This window comes from Bubalus bubalis, chromosome 23 (genome assembly GCF_019923935.1).
Source record: "Bubalus bubalis isolate 160015118507 breed Murrah chromosome 23, NDDB_SH_1, whole genome shotgun sequence".
NCBI lineage: Eukaryota > Metazoa > Chordata > Mammalia > Artiodactyla > Bovidae > Bubalus > Bubalus bubalis.
The window spans coordinates 24,070,225-24,088,008 of NC_059179.1; the positions used below are offsets into that span (position 1 = coordinate 24,070,225).

The 17,784-nt window shown below is 45.4% G+C and overlaps 1 protein-coding gene across 1 annotated transcript; it reads left to right on the forward strand.

Moving 5' to 3' along the window:
• Positions 1 to 4,693: 4,693 nt before the first annotated feature.
• INA (internexin neuronal intermediate filament protein alpha) lies at positions 4,694 to 16,823 on the forward strand. Its single transcript, XM_006067758.4, has 3 exons — positions 4,694 to 5,816; positions 13,406 to 13,530; positions 14,844 to 16,823. Exons 1-3 carry the CDS (start codon positions 4,752 to 4,754, stop codon positions 15,151 to 15,153), a joined length of 1,500 nt encoding a protein of 499 aa, XP_006067820.2. The 5' UTR covers positions 4,694 to 4,751; the 3' UTR covers positions 15,154 to 16,823.
• Positions 16,824 to 17,784: the final 961 nt, after the last annotated feature.

A 17,784-nucleotide genomic window follows, 5' to 3' on the forward strand; every position in this document is an offset into this window, starting at 1 on the left:
GGTGACTGTGAATCATGTGAGTATTGCAGACTGAGTAGCTGGAGGAGAGTTCATGAGAAGGAAGGATCATTTTACATTGGAAATATCAGGAAAGGCTTCATGGAGGAGGCAGTATTTGAGCCCTAAGGATTTCAACAGTTGAAGTCAGGGCAAGAACTGCACAAGCAGTGGAACAGATGGGACAGAAAAATTAAGATCAAAAAGTCATCTGAGGGGAAGAAGCTAGAGGGAAAGAAAAAGTTCACTTCTAAATAACAGCACTTAATCTTAAGGATTTCAACAGTGGAAGTCAGGGCAAGAATTGCACAAGCAGAGGAATAGATGGGACAGAAAAGTTAAGATCAAGAAGTGGTCTGCGGGGGAGAGGCTAGAGGGAAAGAAAAAGTTGACTTTTAAATTGGAGAAGGAAATGGCAACCCACTCCAGTGTTCTTGCAAATAACAGCACTTAAAGGGTAACAAGCATTCATGAAGAGATGCCCAAAAGGCAGTTGGGATATGTGAGTTTGGAGTTGGAAACTGGAAATAGGGATTTGAGAATCAACAACATAGGTCAGGTCTTTTATTAATACACGCCCCACAGCATCTTATATTCTTCTCTAGATCACCAGTCACAGTTTAGAGTACCAGTCACAGTTATAATTAACAATTAACTGTGTAATTAGTTGCTTAATCTCTATGTCTCTTGCTAAAATTCCAGTCCTATGGAAGCAGAGTCCCAGCACCTAGTCCAGTGCCTTGTACTCAGTAAATATTGCTGAATGAAGGAACGAAAGAAGATGCTGCTTCTACTAGCCATCATTTATTGAGCATGCACATGGAGGCAATGTGATACACACTTAGTACACACAACCTCATTAAAGCCTCACAGTAATCTCATGAAAAGGAGGTCAAGGATTCTCAAACCTAAATTCAATGGATTGGAGGCAATGCCTAGGAATCTGAATTTAAGTTCCCAGGTACTTCTAAAGAGTAGTCAGGTCTGGAGACTCCTCAGGCCGATGGTTTTGTTGAAATTTTATAAATGAAGAGACTAAGGTTTAGCAAATTTTGTTGTTCAACAAAATTTTGCTGTTGTGTCTCACTCTCTGTGACCCCATGAACTGCAGCACGCCAGGCTTCCCTGTCCTTCCCTATCTTCCAGAGTTTGCTCAAACTCATGTCCATTGAGTCAGTGATGACATCCAATCATCTTATCCTCTGTCACCCCCTTCTCTTGCTCTCAATCATTCCCGGCATCAGGGTCTTTTCCAATGAGTACGCTCTTCTCATCAGGTGGCCAAAGTATTGGCGCTTCAGCACCAGTCCTTCCAATGAATATTCAGGAGTGATTTCCTTTAGGATTGACTGGTTTGATCTCCTTGCAGTCTAAGGGACTCTCAAGAGTCCCCTCCAGCACCACAGTGACTTGTTCAAAGTCCCATGACTAGGAAGAACCCTGATGCAAAACTAGAGCTCTTTACCACAAGCCTCCCTGCCTCTGGGAGACATCATACCTAAAAATGAGTTTATGAGGGAACAGCAGAAGGCCAAAGACTGAGTCCTTGAAATCCGAGAGAGTAGTGAGCACTGCCAAATGCCACAGAGAGGCCACGGAGGATGTGGCAGGAGGGAGAATCTGGGGATAATTGAACGATGTGTCCACAGTGCTTGAGTCTGCCATTATAGTAAAATGAATACACACCCCCTTGCATAGGGCAACGCACTCACTTAGGAGACCTGGCCAGCTGGAAGGAGATGTAGCTTGTGACTCAGCCAAGATTACTCTTTGGTAGTACAACTCTGTGCTAAAATAATTAAAGCCAAATATTTGGGCCTATGGAGTGGTATGCCAAAAAAGAGGAGGCAGGGAGGCACAAGTCTCATGAGGGCATTTAAGTATGGAATCTCTGAAATGCTAAGCTAGTCAGCAATTGCAAAATGCAGCTCACTTTAGATTTTCCAGGGCCACTACCCCTTTGATGGGTGATTCAGGTTTTTGCCTCACCCTCTTCTGCTCGATTGGAGAAGGCAGTGGCACCCCACTCCAGTACTTCTGCCTGGAAAATCCCATGGACAGAGGAGCCTGGTGGGCTGCATGCAGTCCATGGGGTCTTGAAGAGTCAGACACGACTGAGTGACTTCACTTTCGCTTTTCACTTTCCTGCGTTGGAGATGGAAATGGCAACCCACTCCAGTGTTCTTGCCTGGAGAATCCCAGGGACGGGGGAGCCTGGTGGGCTGCCGTCTATGGGGTCGCACAAAGTCAGACACGACTGAAGTGACTTAGCAGCTTCTGTTCTATGTGTGTTTGCCTTTGGATTACTGCTTCTATTGGAGACTGCAAAAGAAAGGCAAGGACCTCCCTGGTGGTCCAGTGGTTAAAAATCAGGTTAAAATTGCCTGCCAATGCAGGGGATATGGGTTTGATCCCTGCTCCTGGGATCTTCCACATACCATGGAGGAATGAAGCCCACATTCTCTGGAGTCTATGCTTTGTAACAAAAGAAGCCACTGCAATGAGAAGCTCATGCACTACAATGAAAACCCAGCAAAGCCAAAAATAAATAAATAAAAATTTTAAAAAGAAAGGTGATTTTGCTTTTGGTAGTACAGTTAAAGTGAGATTGGAGCCAAAGCCCAGAAAAGCTTCTAATTATATGTGCTTGTTTCCACTTAGCCACACTCATGTTAACCCCTGGTAGCACAAACAGTCAAGAGGGCTATACTCTCACTCCCAAGGGGCAGCCTAGAGGCCTGTGCAAGGATACTGTGGGCAGTCTCATCACAAAACCTGACTCATTTGCTGTTGATCGTAGATGCAAAGCAATTCCTATTTGAAAGAGGCCAATGATGACATTAACCCCTTACATCTGTACAAAGCACCTTCACATGCACCAACTCAGTCTTTTATGACCTTGGTTTAAGTGTTGCTATCTCCTCATGCTTAGTAATTGGCAGGAGATACAATTCAAACCCATCACCTCTGATTCTTTGAATTACAAACCAGCCTGCTATTTTGTTATTGGCCAAAACCTTTCTGAAGCCCACTTAGCTTTATTCTGGCTACATGGAAATTAATAAGACTTTGAGAGTCTCATTGCTCTAAGTAGAATTATGCAGTGAGGAAAGAAAGTATGTTTGCTTGCTAGTAATATTATGCAGGGTGCTGCAGCTAAGCCTGCTTCTTATCAGTAAGATGGGGATAAAGGTCACCTTGAGGAGTAGCCAGAAGGAAGTAAACCTATGCAAGATTCTTGCCACCATGGCTGGCAGAGAATATTCATTCAGTGATGTCAGCACTCTTCCATCCTTCACATTACCAGGTATTTCTGAGTCCACTGAATTCAGAATTGAGTCCCTGCCGCTCAGGTCTTGGTTTCTGACGAGGAACCAAGGACCAGGCTGTGGTAGGGCCCAGTTATCTTACATGACATAAAGCACAAAGACAAGAATATGCTCCAAAGTCCCACAGGACTCTATTCCCCGCCCCCTTTTTAGGGCCTCTAAAAAGGTAATATTTCTTCCATGAAAGTAAATTTATCACAGAATTACATCCTTGAGATTCCAAGATCAAAAAAGGCCTTCAGTTTGGAATTCTGGAATCTACTAAAAAGTTCCTCCCCTTCCCTCTTCAAAGTCATAGCCACATCCTGAGACATTACAAGTTTGAAGACCCCACGCTGCTTCCTCCCAGCCTTCATCTTTACAGATCCCATTCTTGGAAATCCACCCCTGTGCAGATAGGGAGGCCAGCTCAGTCAACAGCACTCTTCTGCATTTTCGGAACTTAATGTTCGCAGGGACCTCTTTTGTCCAAAGACAGATCTTCTAAACCAGATAAAAATATTTACAGACTGAAATGTCAAACGCCTACAGGGCCAGACAGGTAAAGTAGATGAATTAAGAAGGCGGACATTAATCAGTGGAGAGTGGTGGGGGACTGTGGTGTACAGGAACGCACACTTAACACATAAGTGGCAGGGGCACCTCAGCTCCGCCCATCATGGCTATCCTAGCTTTTCCCTTGGCTTCTCTCCACTCCCTGCAACTCAGGCTCTCGAGCCGCACCTCCCTCCCCTCTGTTCCCCGGGGCGTTGCAGGCTTTCGGTGCAGCCACCCAAGCCGGGCGCCCCCGAGAGCCGCAGAGGAGCAGCTGATGCGGTGCTCTCTGACGGAGACCCACTTTTCCCCTGGGAATCCCGAGCGGGCTGAAGGACGGGACAAAGCCGCGCCCTGAGGGTCTACACTCTAACTGGAAAAACAGGGCCTCACGCCCGGGAGCTCCGGGGTAGGTGTGAGAGTACAGCACACCTCGCAGAAAACACTAACCTCCCAGTGGATTAAAGCGGGCGAGGGCAGGGTCAAGGAACGCGATAGAACAGCGCAGTTTGCAGATGGGAAACCCCCATCGCTCAGGAACCCCTCCACACAAGTCACTTCCAAACCAGACGATTCTCGGCGAGGGGCTCATCAGACAGGCGGTGGCTCCTACACAAATGGCTCTGTCCCCTCGCCCTCGGTCCGGGGCGCGCGCAGCTGCAGGAGTCACTGCGCTTCCCCGCCCCCGCTCCTGGAGGCCCCCCTCTCCCCTCTCCCCTCTCCGCCCGGCCCGAGCAGGAGCTCCGCCCCCAACGCACCGCCCCAGTCGTCCCCCCACCCCCCACGCCTTAAAACCCGGTGCACGCCGCCCCACCGCGCCCCGCCCGGCGCACCTCTCCTCTCCTCGCCAGCGCCAGCCGCAGCCGCTCTCCCGGCCCTGGTCTCGGCACCATGAGCTTCGGCTCGGAGCACTACCTGTGCGCCTCCTCCTCTTACCGCAAGGTGTTCGGGGACGGCTCGCGCCTGTCCTCGCGCCTCTCCGGGGCTGGCGGCTCGGGGAGCTTCCGCTCGCAGTCGCTGTCCCGCAGCAATGTGGCCTCCTCGGCCGCCTGCTCCTCGGCCTCGTCGCTCGGCCTGGGCCTGGCCTACCGCCGGTCCCCGGCGTCCGACGGGCTGGACCTGAGTCAGGCGGCGGCGCGCACCAATGAGTACAAGATCATCCGCACTAACGAAAAGGAGCAGCTGCAGGGTCTCAACGACCGCTTCGCCGTGTTCATCGAGAAGGTGCACCAGCTGGAGACGCAGAACCGAGCGCTCGAGGCCGAGCTGGCCGCGCTGCGGCAGCGCCACGCCGAGCCGTCGCGCGTCGGCGAGCTCTTCCAGCGCGAGCTGCGCGATCTGCGCGCGCAGCTGGAGGAGGCGAGTTCGGCGCGCGCGCAGGCCCTGCTGGAGCGCGACGGGCTGGCCGAGGAGGTGCAGCGGCTGCGGGCGCGCTGCGAGGAGGAGAGCCGGGGGCGCGAAGGGGCCGAGCGCGCCCTGAAGGCGCAGCAGCGCGACGTGGACGGCGCCACGCTTGCCCGCCTGGATCTGGAGAAGAAGGTAGAGTCACTGCTGGACGAGCTGGCCTTCGTGCGCCAGGTGCACGACGAGGAGGTGGCCGAGCTGCTGGCCACGCTGCAGGCGTCTTCGCAGGCCGCGGCCGAAGTGGACGTGGCTGTGGCTAAACCAGATCTGAGTTCGGCGCTGAGGGAGATCCGCGCCCAGTATGAGTCGCTGGCCGCCAAGAACTTGCAGTCGGCCGAGGAGTGGTACAAGTCCAAGTTTGCCAACCTGAACGAGCAGGCGGCGCGCAGCACCGAGGCCATCCGGGCCAGCCGCGAGGAAATTCACGAGTACCGGCGCCAGCTGCAGGCACGCACCATCGAGATCGAGGGCCTGCGCGGGGCCAATGAGTCCCTGGAGAGGCAGATCCTGGAGCTGGAGGAGCGACACAGTGCCGAGGTGGCCAGCTACCAGGTAAAGGTTGGAGCGCTGCGTAGAGAAGGGAGCCCTCTGCTCTCCAGCGCGTATTTCTCGCACGGTTGGGGCCCTCGAAATCAAGGGGAGGATAAAGGAGGGGACGGAAAGTGCCCCGCCCAGAGGCACTGGCAAACAAAAAGCCCTGGAGCCTCTCTCGCTAATTTTAGGGGCCTGGACGCCCTCTTTCCCTGCCCCTCACTTGCGTCCCTGTCTGAGCCCTTCTAACAAAGAAGCCGTCAAGCTTCAGCAGGTGGGCATAAACATGCTGGCGACCTGAAGAACAACCCGTCCCAAAGAGGGAGTGAGCGCAATAGGGGTGGGTCGCAGCCTCTCCGTGGTTGGCGGTGCTGTTTCCGCTGTCTGGCTTGTTTGATTGACTTTGAAATGCTTTCTGTGCATCCTGGGAATATTTCTGCACTTGGGTGGGGGAAGAATGCGAGACTATACTGGCAAGAGTTCTATCCCATTGTCTTGACTTTTGCCCTCAAAGGAGTAGAGACTGGCAGTCAAGGAGATGAGTGATTGGGCTAGTAATAACCGCCCTGCTCTGTTCTCCCCCAGCATACATTCAGTTCCCTCGGCCACTGACTGACGGTATTTCTTCCTAAAGAAAGCATTACAGACGTTAGGAAAGGATGGTCGGGCGCTGTCCTCGGTGCTGATCTAGAGTTCTTCCCATCTCAGAATTTCCCTCCTGTCTCATGTCCCAGTTATGACTCTCTAGACAATTAACTGCTTCGATTTTTTTTTTACTTCTCAACACAAACACATCAGTCTCGGCTACCTGCAATCAAGGGTCACCTCGTGGACAGCATCAATTTTCACGTTCATGGATGGCTTAGCATTTAACAAAAACCACTTAGTCTGCCCCGCAGCAGTGAAGTCCCACTCGAAAATTCCCATTTCCTTAACATTTTTCCATCCTAAGTGCATGTGATAAATCACAGAGATGAGTGCATCTTTGTTATAGGTCACTTATTTTTTTCCCGTCTTTGCCTGTCCTCTAAGCTCCTGTGAAGGTATCGATTGGCTCTTTCCTCCTTTTCTGTCCAAACAAAGGCCACTGCATCTTCAGTTTTACTACATGGAACATTCTGGGCTTATGACCACAAAGGACACAGAGGCAGGTGGAAAGTGTGGAAAAGAATCTAAATAGTTTCAAGGTGCAATAAAAAGTTCCATTGGATAGAATGCTAATAGTTCAGAAACTTGCAATAATTCATTCTACCAAGCTCAAAATTTCCATTTGATAAAATTAATTATGTTTAGGAACATTAAGAAAATACAATCAAGAAAGCAGTGAATCCTCAAAGTGCTATTTTTGTCTGGAGCCAGAGAATTATTATGGATGTGCAGTATTTGCTGTTCATTATAAATAGCTCCCTTTGATAAAGGAAGAAAGCTTGCTTGGGCTATTTATTTTGGTATTTATAATTGCAGTAATATTTAAGTAAATACTTTTATTCCACTTCAAAATGTTTAACTTGAACTTTTCACTATGTGGTCTAGCTCTCAATAGCCTGAACTAATTACATTTAGTTAATTGAGACTTCGTATTTTCTTCTAGAAGCTTCAAAGGATGGGCTACGTGGTCTTCTGCTGGGCTAGCCCAGTATTTCTCTAAAAAGGATAACTTACCCATAATCACCATCTGAATTGGGTTTTGCCGTGTCCTCTGGTTGCTTGGTGTAGCCCCTACATTCTAAGAAATAGTGACAGTATTGTCTGGTTTGTTTTGTTTGCTTTAAAAGGCTTTCAATGTTAGACAATAGTAGGGTCATCCAGACTAGCCTGCAGAAAACAAAAAACAACAGAAACTGCGGCATCTGCAGCTCTGCAGTGCTGCCCCCATCAGCCATAGCCTCAGTGGACCTGCTGTGAATGCAAGAGGAGATCAGACAACAGATATATATATATATACAAGCTGAGGAGGGGTGCGCATCTTCACCTGCGGGTCCTGAAGCCACAAGGGTGTCATCAGGCTATTCTGACAATCTTAGCAGCGCTGATGGAGATGAAAAGCCTCCTTCTCCACAGTGAGATTCAGCCATTGTTTTCTTGCCCTCTAACCCCTCCCCCTCCCCTTTCACTGCAGTGATGGGAGGCTGTTCTCTTTCTTCTGCTTCAGAGATTAGTGGTAGGCCCATTTTCCTTTGCAGGTTTGCCACCGTCTTAGAGGCAGAGGAAGGCCCCATTAAAGTCACGTTTTCCCTACCCCAGAGAGCTGACAGCCTATTTGAGGAAAGAAAGCTTATCACACTTTTGAAAGGGTGAAGAATGATTCAAGGTGACATATTAATAGTGAGTATACCATGGTGTATGCAAGGGTTGAATCAGGCGACACGAAAAATTAAGAGGTGCTAGGACTATTGTCCTCAGAAGCCAAACAGAGCCATCCTCTTTAACTAAAGGCTTTCCATTTCTGACACAGGGTGATTCTGGTTCCTGCTTCACCACCATTAGAGTCCCTGTACTGCCAAAGATGCCTAAGGACATTTTTGGACGGTACTGGGGGCCCTGGCCCTGTACGATGGTCAATCTTGGAAAGCTGAAGCTTTCCTTGAAAGACCTTGCGGAACAATCAGGATCACACCATCAGTTAATGCTCTCCAGGGAGATGAGCCAAGTCTGCCCTCTTCTCTCCAGTATGAGATTGAAATGTAGCCTAATTAAACAGCAGGAAGGGGCTGGCCCCTTGGAGATTGGGGGTGGCAGTGGCTGCATATAAATCTATAACCTGATAGATCCAATTCTGAAATTAGAATTCAAGAAAAAGGTCTTCATTTGGTCCCCTTCTCTTTTTTTTCAACTCTTCCATATGTTTTTTGCTTTCTTTTGTTCTGTTTTTGTCCCCTCTACCTCAGTATATTAGGGCTTCCCTGGTGGCTCAGTGGTAAAGAATCTGCCTGCCAATGCAGGAGATGCAGGTTTGATCCCTGGGGATCAGGAAGATTCCCCTGGAGGAGGAAATGGTAACCCTCTCTAGTATTCTTGCCTGGGAAATCCCATGGACAAAGGAGCCTGGTGGGCTAAAGTCCATGGGATCACAAAGAGACATGACTTAGCAACTAAACACCAAACATACCACCTCACTGTATTATTGCCACCTGGCCCACCCTGATAGAGCCTTTACAGAAAAACTAGTGGTTCCTAAACCCATTGACCTGCCAAGGTTACTTGGGGGCTTAACAGAAAGAGTCTCAGGCTTACTCCCAAAGATATGGATTCAGTAGTTTGCAGGTGGGGCCCAAGAATATGCAGTTTCAATAAAAGCACTGCAGCCTATCAATTCCTTAGACTGATTTGGGGGTGCACTGACTTAAACCACCTTTCCCAGTGTAAACCAGCCTATAGAAATACTGGTAGTGCAACACTTTTAAAGTATTGTAGAAAAAATCATGGGATGAAACAAAGATAGGAGTGAGAAAAGGCAGCAGAGTGACCTGTGAGTGTACCACATATAGAAATCCTCTCTCCCCACCTTCGTTATCAGGCAGAGCAGTAATTCTGAACAGCCTTCTTCAATCAGATGGTGCCGCACTCACTGCTGTTCCCCTGGGTGAGGGCCCCTAAAAGTGATGAACCCACGGCTCTGTCTGTTGACCTGTGCGCCACTGCAGATGCTCTGGTGGCCTGTTCTCTCTCTTACTCCCAGTCCACATCCTTCGAGCCCTGAGGAGGATGCTCAGCACTCCGGTTAGCCATTCCAGGAGAGACCCCTGGAATGGGAGTGCCTCTTTCCTGTTCCCTCAGTCTAAGCCAGCAGCTGCTGCGTGGTTGGGGGAGGGGGCAGACTGCAGCGCTTTGCTCAGATTTCCAGCTGGAGGCCATCTTTGGCAGGGCTTTTGAAGGGCAATGCAAGACAGCCTAGGGTGGGGAAGAAAGCACAGACAAAGAGCCTAGATGTTGAAGAGCAGGGGTCAGCAGTCAGCATAGTTCCTTCTAAAAAGAGCAAAGTCATGCTTTATGTCTACACTGATCCATAAAATAGACCTGTGAAATGTGTGGCAGAAAAGTTCAAGGAAATCTCATCTATCTAGAACTCAGGTCCCCAGCAACCTCTTATTCAGAAAACAGCTGTGAAACAAAAATAATTTTTTTAAAAGGAACTAATTAACCTGCTGATGTGACACATCTATCTCTAAATCACCTGTTAGGAAGTTGGCCCCTCTGTTGCCCCCCAGCTTATTTGTTACTTTACTTTGTGATTCTAAAGCACTTTGCTATTTGGATTTCAAGCCTGCGGCAAGATAGAGAAGAGGAACCACCGGAGTCAGGCATTCTCAGGAGTGAGTAGCAGCAGATTAGTTCAACTTTCAGGACAAAGAAAACCACTAGTAGCAAACACTAGTTCAAATACTGCCTTTAGGGGCCATTTAGGGAAAATATACAGCCTTATATATACCTTAGTTGACCTAAAAGATAAAACACATCACAGAATTCTAGAGAAATAATTGATCATTATCTTAATCCTTAGTTGCTGAGAAAGGTTGCATTTTGTTTAGTATCCTAGGAAAGAGTAGTACAAAGCACTTTAGAAAAGTTTTTATTTAGATTTGTTATTAAAAACTGTTATGGAAACCTGGGTGTCCAGAGCTGGAAAGCCTGTGGCTGTTTTGAAGAATGAAGTATTATATTAAATTCTGGAATTTAAGGTTTTAACTTTGTACCTTCCTATCTGGAGAAAGAAAATAATATCCTTTAAATGAAAAAAAAAAATCCAACTGTTATGGAGATGTACATCTTCGTGAAAAACAAAAAATAATCCAGCACTTTATGGGATTTGCCTCCAACTCTCCAATGTTAAAGTTTTATTACACGTTGCTTTCTTTAGTTATCTAAGCCAGGGGTTGCCTATTTCTGGGATCTAATCCCTGATGATCCAAGGTGGAGCCGATGTAATAATAGAAATAAAGTGCACAACAAATGCAGTGTGATTGAATCTTTCCAAAACCATCTCCTCCCCTCAATCCGTGGAAAAATTGTTTTCCACGAAACTGGTCCCCAGTGCCACAAAGGGTTGGGACCGCTGATCTAAGGGGTTGTAGGGAGGGCTCGTGATCAATTTGTCCATATCAATAAAAGGGTAGAGTCACATGGTATGATATTAACAATAATAAAAATTACTAACATTTATTAAGCAGTTCCTAGGTACCAAACGTTGTTCTAATGACTATTATCTAATTGAACAGATAATGGACTCATCACATAATAATGTGAGGTGCATTAAATTGAAATCCTCACTTGAGGATCTCAGAGTACCTCAGAAAAGAATAAACATTATAATTTCCCATATGCAGAAATGGAAGTTTCAAAGAAAGTTAAGTATAGAAAACTGAGGTATGTTAGATGTTGGTGTCAGGGCAAGAAATGCAATCCAAAGATCTTGATGCAATCCTCTTTTTTTCCTCCTGTAACATTTCTCCTGCCCCTCTGCATAATGAGAATACTTGCTCTCCTTTCTCCTTTTTCCTTCAGCTTAGACTCTTTTCCCCTTACCACAGTATATTGATTCTCTTACTCCTAGGGCGTCACTAGATTTGCTTGTAGCTCAGATGGTAGAGTCTGCCTGCAATGCGGGACAACCGGGTTCGATCCCTGGGTCAGGAAGATCCCCTGGAGAAGGAAATGGCAACCCACTCCAATATTCTTGTCTGGAAAATCCCATGAACGGAGGAGACTGGTGGGCTACGGTCCATGGGGTTGCAAAGAGACACAACTGAGCAACTAACACTATTTAACCTCGAATGTAGCAACCATCAAGTAAAATTTCTTGACAAAAATCCCTTTAAACTCTTATGATCTCTTAACACACTTTGGAATATTTCCACCATTGTTCAGTGTATTATATATTTTCCTCACTGCTTATCATTCCTTGCTCTGAACGCATCATTCCTTGCTCTGAACCCATCAGTTAATTGGGTTTTTTCTTTGCAGTATTCCTGTCAATATTTATAGAACAGGTAGGTGGTATGAATTTTAATTCTTTCTGCAGATTCTTTTGATTTGGAAGTTTGCACCCCCTGATCTATCTATCATCCCTTCAAGGGAAGTTCAAAGGGTTCCTCAGCACTTTCTTGAGGTTTCTGATATATTTATCTGCATGACTGTTTCATAAAAATAACTCTCAGCCACTGTACTCACCATGTTGAGAATTGCAACTGAATTATATGAGTTATTTGCTCAGAATAAGAAAAGAAATTCATTCAACAGTCATTCATTGAGCATCTCCAGTGTTCATTGTGCTAGGCTATGGGCTTCCAGGGGTGAACTAGACAGAGGCTTCCATGTAAATTACATCCCAGTACAATAGTTTTCTAACAGTGGATTTACCCTCCCAGGGCCATTTAGCAATGTCTGGAGACATTGCTGGTTATCACAGCTGGGAGAGAAGGTGCTGCTGGCATCTAGTCGATAGAGGTCAGGAATGCTGCTAAAAATCCTATATTCACCGCAACAGCCCCCCTCAGCAAAGAATTATCCATATAAGAGCTAAAAAGCAGAGTGGCCACTTTCAGGTGGGGGCTTTTTTCTGAAGATACTTTTTTTTAAGTTTTCACGAATTTCCTTCATGGGCTAGCAGTTGCCCCGGCTTAAGGTAAAAGTACATGCTAGATCAGTGTGGAGAGGGTTCTTAAATTGGATGCTGAAGACCTGAGTAAAGGGCATTTGAACTGAATCTTGTATGACATGAAGTCAGCCATGTGAAGACCCACCACAGAACATTCCAAACAGAGGAAAGAGCTAGTCTAATGGGCCTGCGATAGCAGTGAACTTGGTAAGTTTAAGGAGCAAAAGAGAAGGCCACGGTAACTAAAACATACTGAGCAAGGTGAAAAGTATAGGTTGTGCTGAGAAGTTTGCACTTACTTCCAAAGCTGTTGGAGGGTGTTAAGTAGATGAGGAATAGGATCTGCTGTGTTTTTAAAAGATGCTCTCGTTTCTCAAGAATCACAGATTTAAACCTTTTTTCTTCTGTGCCTGGTTTTGTACCTGCAGGAACTTAAAGCACAAGTATTATATGAACTTAAGTTTCTTTTTTTAAAAAATTGTAGTTTCAATCTGCCATTTGGATTAAAAAAAAATTCCTTGAAGTCTCTATGCTTCCTATCTGTCATGTAAAGTTCGGTCAGTGAAGTGATTGAGTAGCAGACTTCATGAAACCATCGCAACGAACGGAGGCAGAGACTTGCCATCCTCTCTGTGCTCTCCACAGTTGGCATTTTCTGAATCTAAGCTTCTGACCTGAGCCTTTGGTTTCGAAAAGGACATTCAACAACTGAGTGATTCAGCAGTAATACAATAGCAAGGGAGGGACAGTAAGTGAGTAAAACATAAATATCTTCCCAGTGTTTAGTTGAGAACCCTGTGTGCCCCCTGATAGAAATGTATCCAGATCTCCTGGGACCTTTATGGGAAAATTAAGATGCTGGGACCCTATCCTGGAATAGTTGAATCAGAATCTGGGCTGAGGGACAGGTATGGATTTTTAATGTGTAGGCAGAGTTGAGAATCCTTGCTTTCTCAATCTCGATGAATGTCAGCCAGTTTGGCCTACATAATGGATTTGTGTTGCTGCTTTTCAGGATAACATTGGGCAGCTGGAGAATGATCTGAGGAACACCAAGAGTGAGATGGCTCGCCACCTTCGGGAATACCAGGACTTGCTCAATGTCAAAATGGCTCTTGACATTGAGATAGCAGCTTACAGGTACGTCACAGGGCATGCTCACCTAGGCAGATCCTATCACCTGGGGCATCGCTACCCAGATGAGTGGTTTTAGGCTCCAGTTTCTTATGGGTGAAGCAGGGGATGAGGAAAGGCATCACGGCCTCCTTTCAGGTAAGCTGACCCTTACGTCCCTCAACTTGGTTAGGTCCCAGCTCCACCCCACTAGTGCCTGGAGGCCTGGAGCAGTCTACCTGCCTCTGCAGAGATTTAAGGCAATAATGTGAGTGCACAGAGGTTGAAGTAAAACCCACCAGACTCTCACTTTAAAAACAGGGTTCATATCACATAGAAAGTTCTCACAGATGAAGTAGGCCCCTGGATACCTGTGTAAGTAAACATTTACCTTAAAAAAAAAAAATGACAGCAGCTACTACTTTTTGGATGACTGCTGTGAGCCAGGCACTATATTAGATTCTGCATATAAATTATCTAGGTATCAGGTTATATTATCATTTTGCAGATGAGGAAACTTGAACGGTAGACTGACTGTGTAACTTGCTGAAAGTCACAGTGTTGGTAAATGAAAGAGTTCAGATTCAACCTCAGATCTGTCTGAGAATTTTTTCTTTTATTCTGACACTTTGTATACTACTTTAAAGCTCCCAGAGGATTTGGTAGTGTTTTGAGTTTCTGTTTTGTTTTTTTTTTTTTTAATGATAAAAGTTACCAGAATTATGAGAGGAAAAGAAAGATACTGGGGCCATTCTATTATGATGCTGTTTAGGCCAGGCTGGGAAAAAGCTTGGTATCTGAAATAGGTTACTTCCTTGGTTTCTGTTATTGCTGATTCCATTTCCTTTGTACCCTGACATGCTGAAAAAATACAGATCTCAAGTTCAAGCTGAATTAGGCAGTTTCTTTGTGGACTTCTTACCTTCTTATCCCTGTTGCACTTAAGGTATTAATTAGTAAATTACTTCTCCTTAGATCTTTGTAGACTCTAAGTGCCAAAACTGGGTGTGATGAAACCAAGGGGAGTTGAAGGGTTTTTTTTTTAATGTATTTGCAAATAAGATAGGTTTCCCCTTGACAGTGCTTTAAACATAGCTGGTGCTAAAGGCGAGTGTGTGTGTGTGTGTGTGTGTGCACGTGCTGGATGAAAAGGTGTGTGTGTGTGCTGGATAAAGTCCAAGTCTTTGGCCTTGAAATTCAATATTTATTGGTCTCAATGTCATGAAGAAACTGTGAAATCTGGAATCTGAAGTCTTTCTGAAATGAATAGGGGATGGAGGGTTAAATTCTTTCAAAAGTTGCAAGTTGACTTCCTAAGAGTTTTTCTGTTGGATTTACAGGAAGCTGCTGGAAGGCGAAGAGACACGTTTCAGCACCAGTGGATTAAGCATTTCAGGGCTGAATCCACTTCCCAACCCAAGCTATCTGCTCCCACCTAGAATCCTCAGTTCTACCACCTCCAAAGTGTCAGCCACTGGGCTGTCTCTTAAGAAAGAGGAGGAGGAAGAGGAGGCTTCTAAGGTAGCTTCAAAGAAAACCTCCCAGATAGGGGAAAGTTTTGAAGAAATATTGGAGGAGACAGTGATATCTACTAAGAAAACCGAGAAATCAAATATAGAAGAAACCACCATTTCAAGCCAAAAAATATAATTCTCTTGCTTAAAAAAAGTTAATGCTTAGGAGGGGATAATATACACTTGACTTGTTAAACAGCCTATTCCTGATCCAAAACACCTGTCGCCACTCTACATTGTCTTCAAGGCTTCAGTCTCATATTTAGCATCGAATACTTACTTTCTCTAATAAGAAATCCACACCTTAGATTGGAGCAAACCGCAGTCCTAGAGCAATCACAGAGGAGTTATCTAAGAATGCAGCTTTCTCACCTAAAGCTCAGGCTTCACAGCTATAGATGATTCAGGTACAGAGGAAGTACAAACGAAGGTGCTAAATCTGTGATCATCACCATCTTGCTGTGAACTGAAATTAAAACCTATATTCACTCACCATACCCAGCCGTTACACAGCTATGTAATCTCAATCTAGATATCTAAAACATAAGATCACTGCCAGAGATAAACCCACAGTCCACACCCGACACCACTCGATAGAATTGTTTCACAAATGATAGGTGTTTGTTTAATGGGTATCTTCCCTCTCACCCCCCTGCAATTCCATATATCCTTTCTTCCATTCAGGAAAAAAAAAAAAAGGATAGTGTAGTATTTGTCCTTTTAAAACACATTTAGGTTCTTCTCAAAAGAACTTAACCCCTTTAGCTCTCTCTGCTCAGTAAGTAGAATTAGATGCATGTTGACCATTTCTATGATTCGTGTAATGACTTCTCCCTGTCCATTTCATGTCCTTTTAATTATATACTTTAAAAAAAATGGCAGTGATAAGTTTTGTGGGTTACCCCTTAGCTTATTCAAATCCATTTAATTAGGAAAAAGGAATAGTTTATTAAGAATGTAGCTTTTCACCTTAACTTTAGAAGAACAGTCATAGTTAATCCCAAACTGTGATTAAGCTGACCTTAGATTTAGAAATGTAAGCTAGAAGAGGTGGGTATTTGTATGAAGGGGAAAAGACAAGGTCTCATTTATCCGTGGCAGTTCATTTGTGGTGATAGAGAATTAGCTGTTCATGCCTTTAACCTTAAAATCCTTGTATTTCCCTCCCCACTAGTCTAGGTCCTAAAAAGGCCTTGTCTTCACACCTATGCCTTTTAAGAATGCTAAATGCAGATTATCTTATCACCAGGACACAATGCTCCTGCCCAAAAGTAAAGAGTCCCTTCTGGTCAATCAACAACACCAGCAAATAAATATAAAAAAGAAATCTTGATCTTCTAACAGTCTTGCCTAACAGATTTCCCGTTGCTGCATAGTTGGTGGGGTCTTGCTTCCCTGCTGGAGAGGAAGAGACACTCAGACCAGAGAAGGGGCACAGATGTCCTGCTCGCACGCTAGGAAATAGGTTCTGGGAAGTCCAGTTTTCATTTGCCCAGCTGTGTAGCACCTGCATTGCCCAGTCTTCCACATGTGCCAAGTTTGATGCAGAATTAATTCTCTGTCGGAGTCACTTCCACGGATCTGAAGAGTTGCCATATCTGTGTCACACATCTCCATTTCCATGGTGAAAAGGACATGATGCTTTTACTCAACTTTCTGATCCTAGCACGTGCTTCAGCCGTTCAAGGAACTTGAAAGAATACTTTTCTCTTCTTCCTTTCCCTCACTCCATTCCTGTCTTTACTCCTTACACTTACTGTAAAACATTAGTAAAATAAGAATTAAAAGTCACACGAATCCCATCGACATAACTTGTGTTTTGTGGTTTCTGCTGCTTTAACTGAGAGAAGCGCTGTTTTGGTTCAGTGAACAGTTGCACCCCCTGATAATTCAGAAATCATGTTCTCTGTTCTGTGCATCCTTGTTTAGTGTTTCATTTTTTTTTTTTCCCCTGTCGAAGCCTCAGGGTTATAGTCTGCAGACTGTCTGGTCTGAAACATAATGCACTAAGTGGGCAGTTCATGGCAGGAAATGGGGAAATCAGATCAATCAAATGATGAAAGACAATGTATTCCATGCCTGGATAATGATTTAACTAGCTTAGCTTGCTGAAGATTTCTGAGAATGAACAGGCAGAAGGCACATGATTAAAAAGTTCTTCAAAACAGTAAGAATCTTTTCCTTCTTTGAAAATGAGGTTCTGCTTCTGCAGAACCCACATGCCTAGGTAGAACATGGGCAGCAGTAATAGCATCTTCCTCTAGTGTAGTGATTCTTAACCTTTTTTGGGATTAAAAAGGCTTCTCCCCCTTGGAGAAAGCTATGGGTCCTTTCCCGCAAGAAAATACATGCACAAAACTATACAGGTCGAGGGACCTGTGACTCCTTAGAACTACCTACTCCTGGGGTACTCTTTTTGCCCCCTTCTGATGCCTATGTCAGAAGCTTTCTCTATCTCCTTTACACTTTAATAAAACTTTATTACACACACACACACACTAAAAAGAACTACCTACTCCTGGTGTACAGAAGGCCATGAATGCCAAGTTGAGATCTCCTAATGCCAGGCCAGGTTCCAGGATGGAGACTGCCAATGAGGGGATATTTGGATGCAACTCACAGCTGATGGTTGAAGCTGGAGCTTGCTGAATCCTGAACAATATTGTCATTCTCAGTCCATCTGTCTAAAGGCACTTCCAGGCCACTTGAAGATACATTAGTGGTATTGCTGGTGAAAGATGTTAGTTGCACACTAACAATGAGAGTT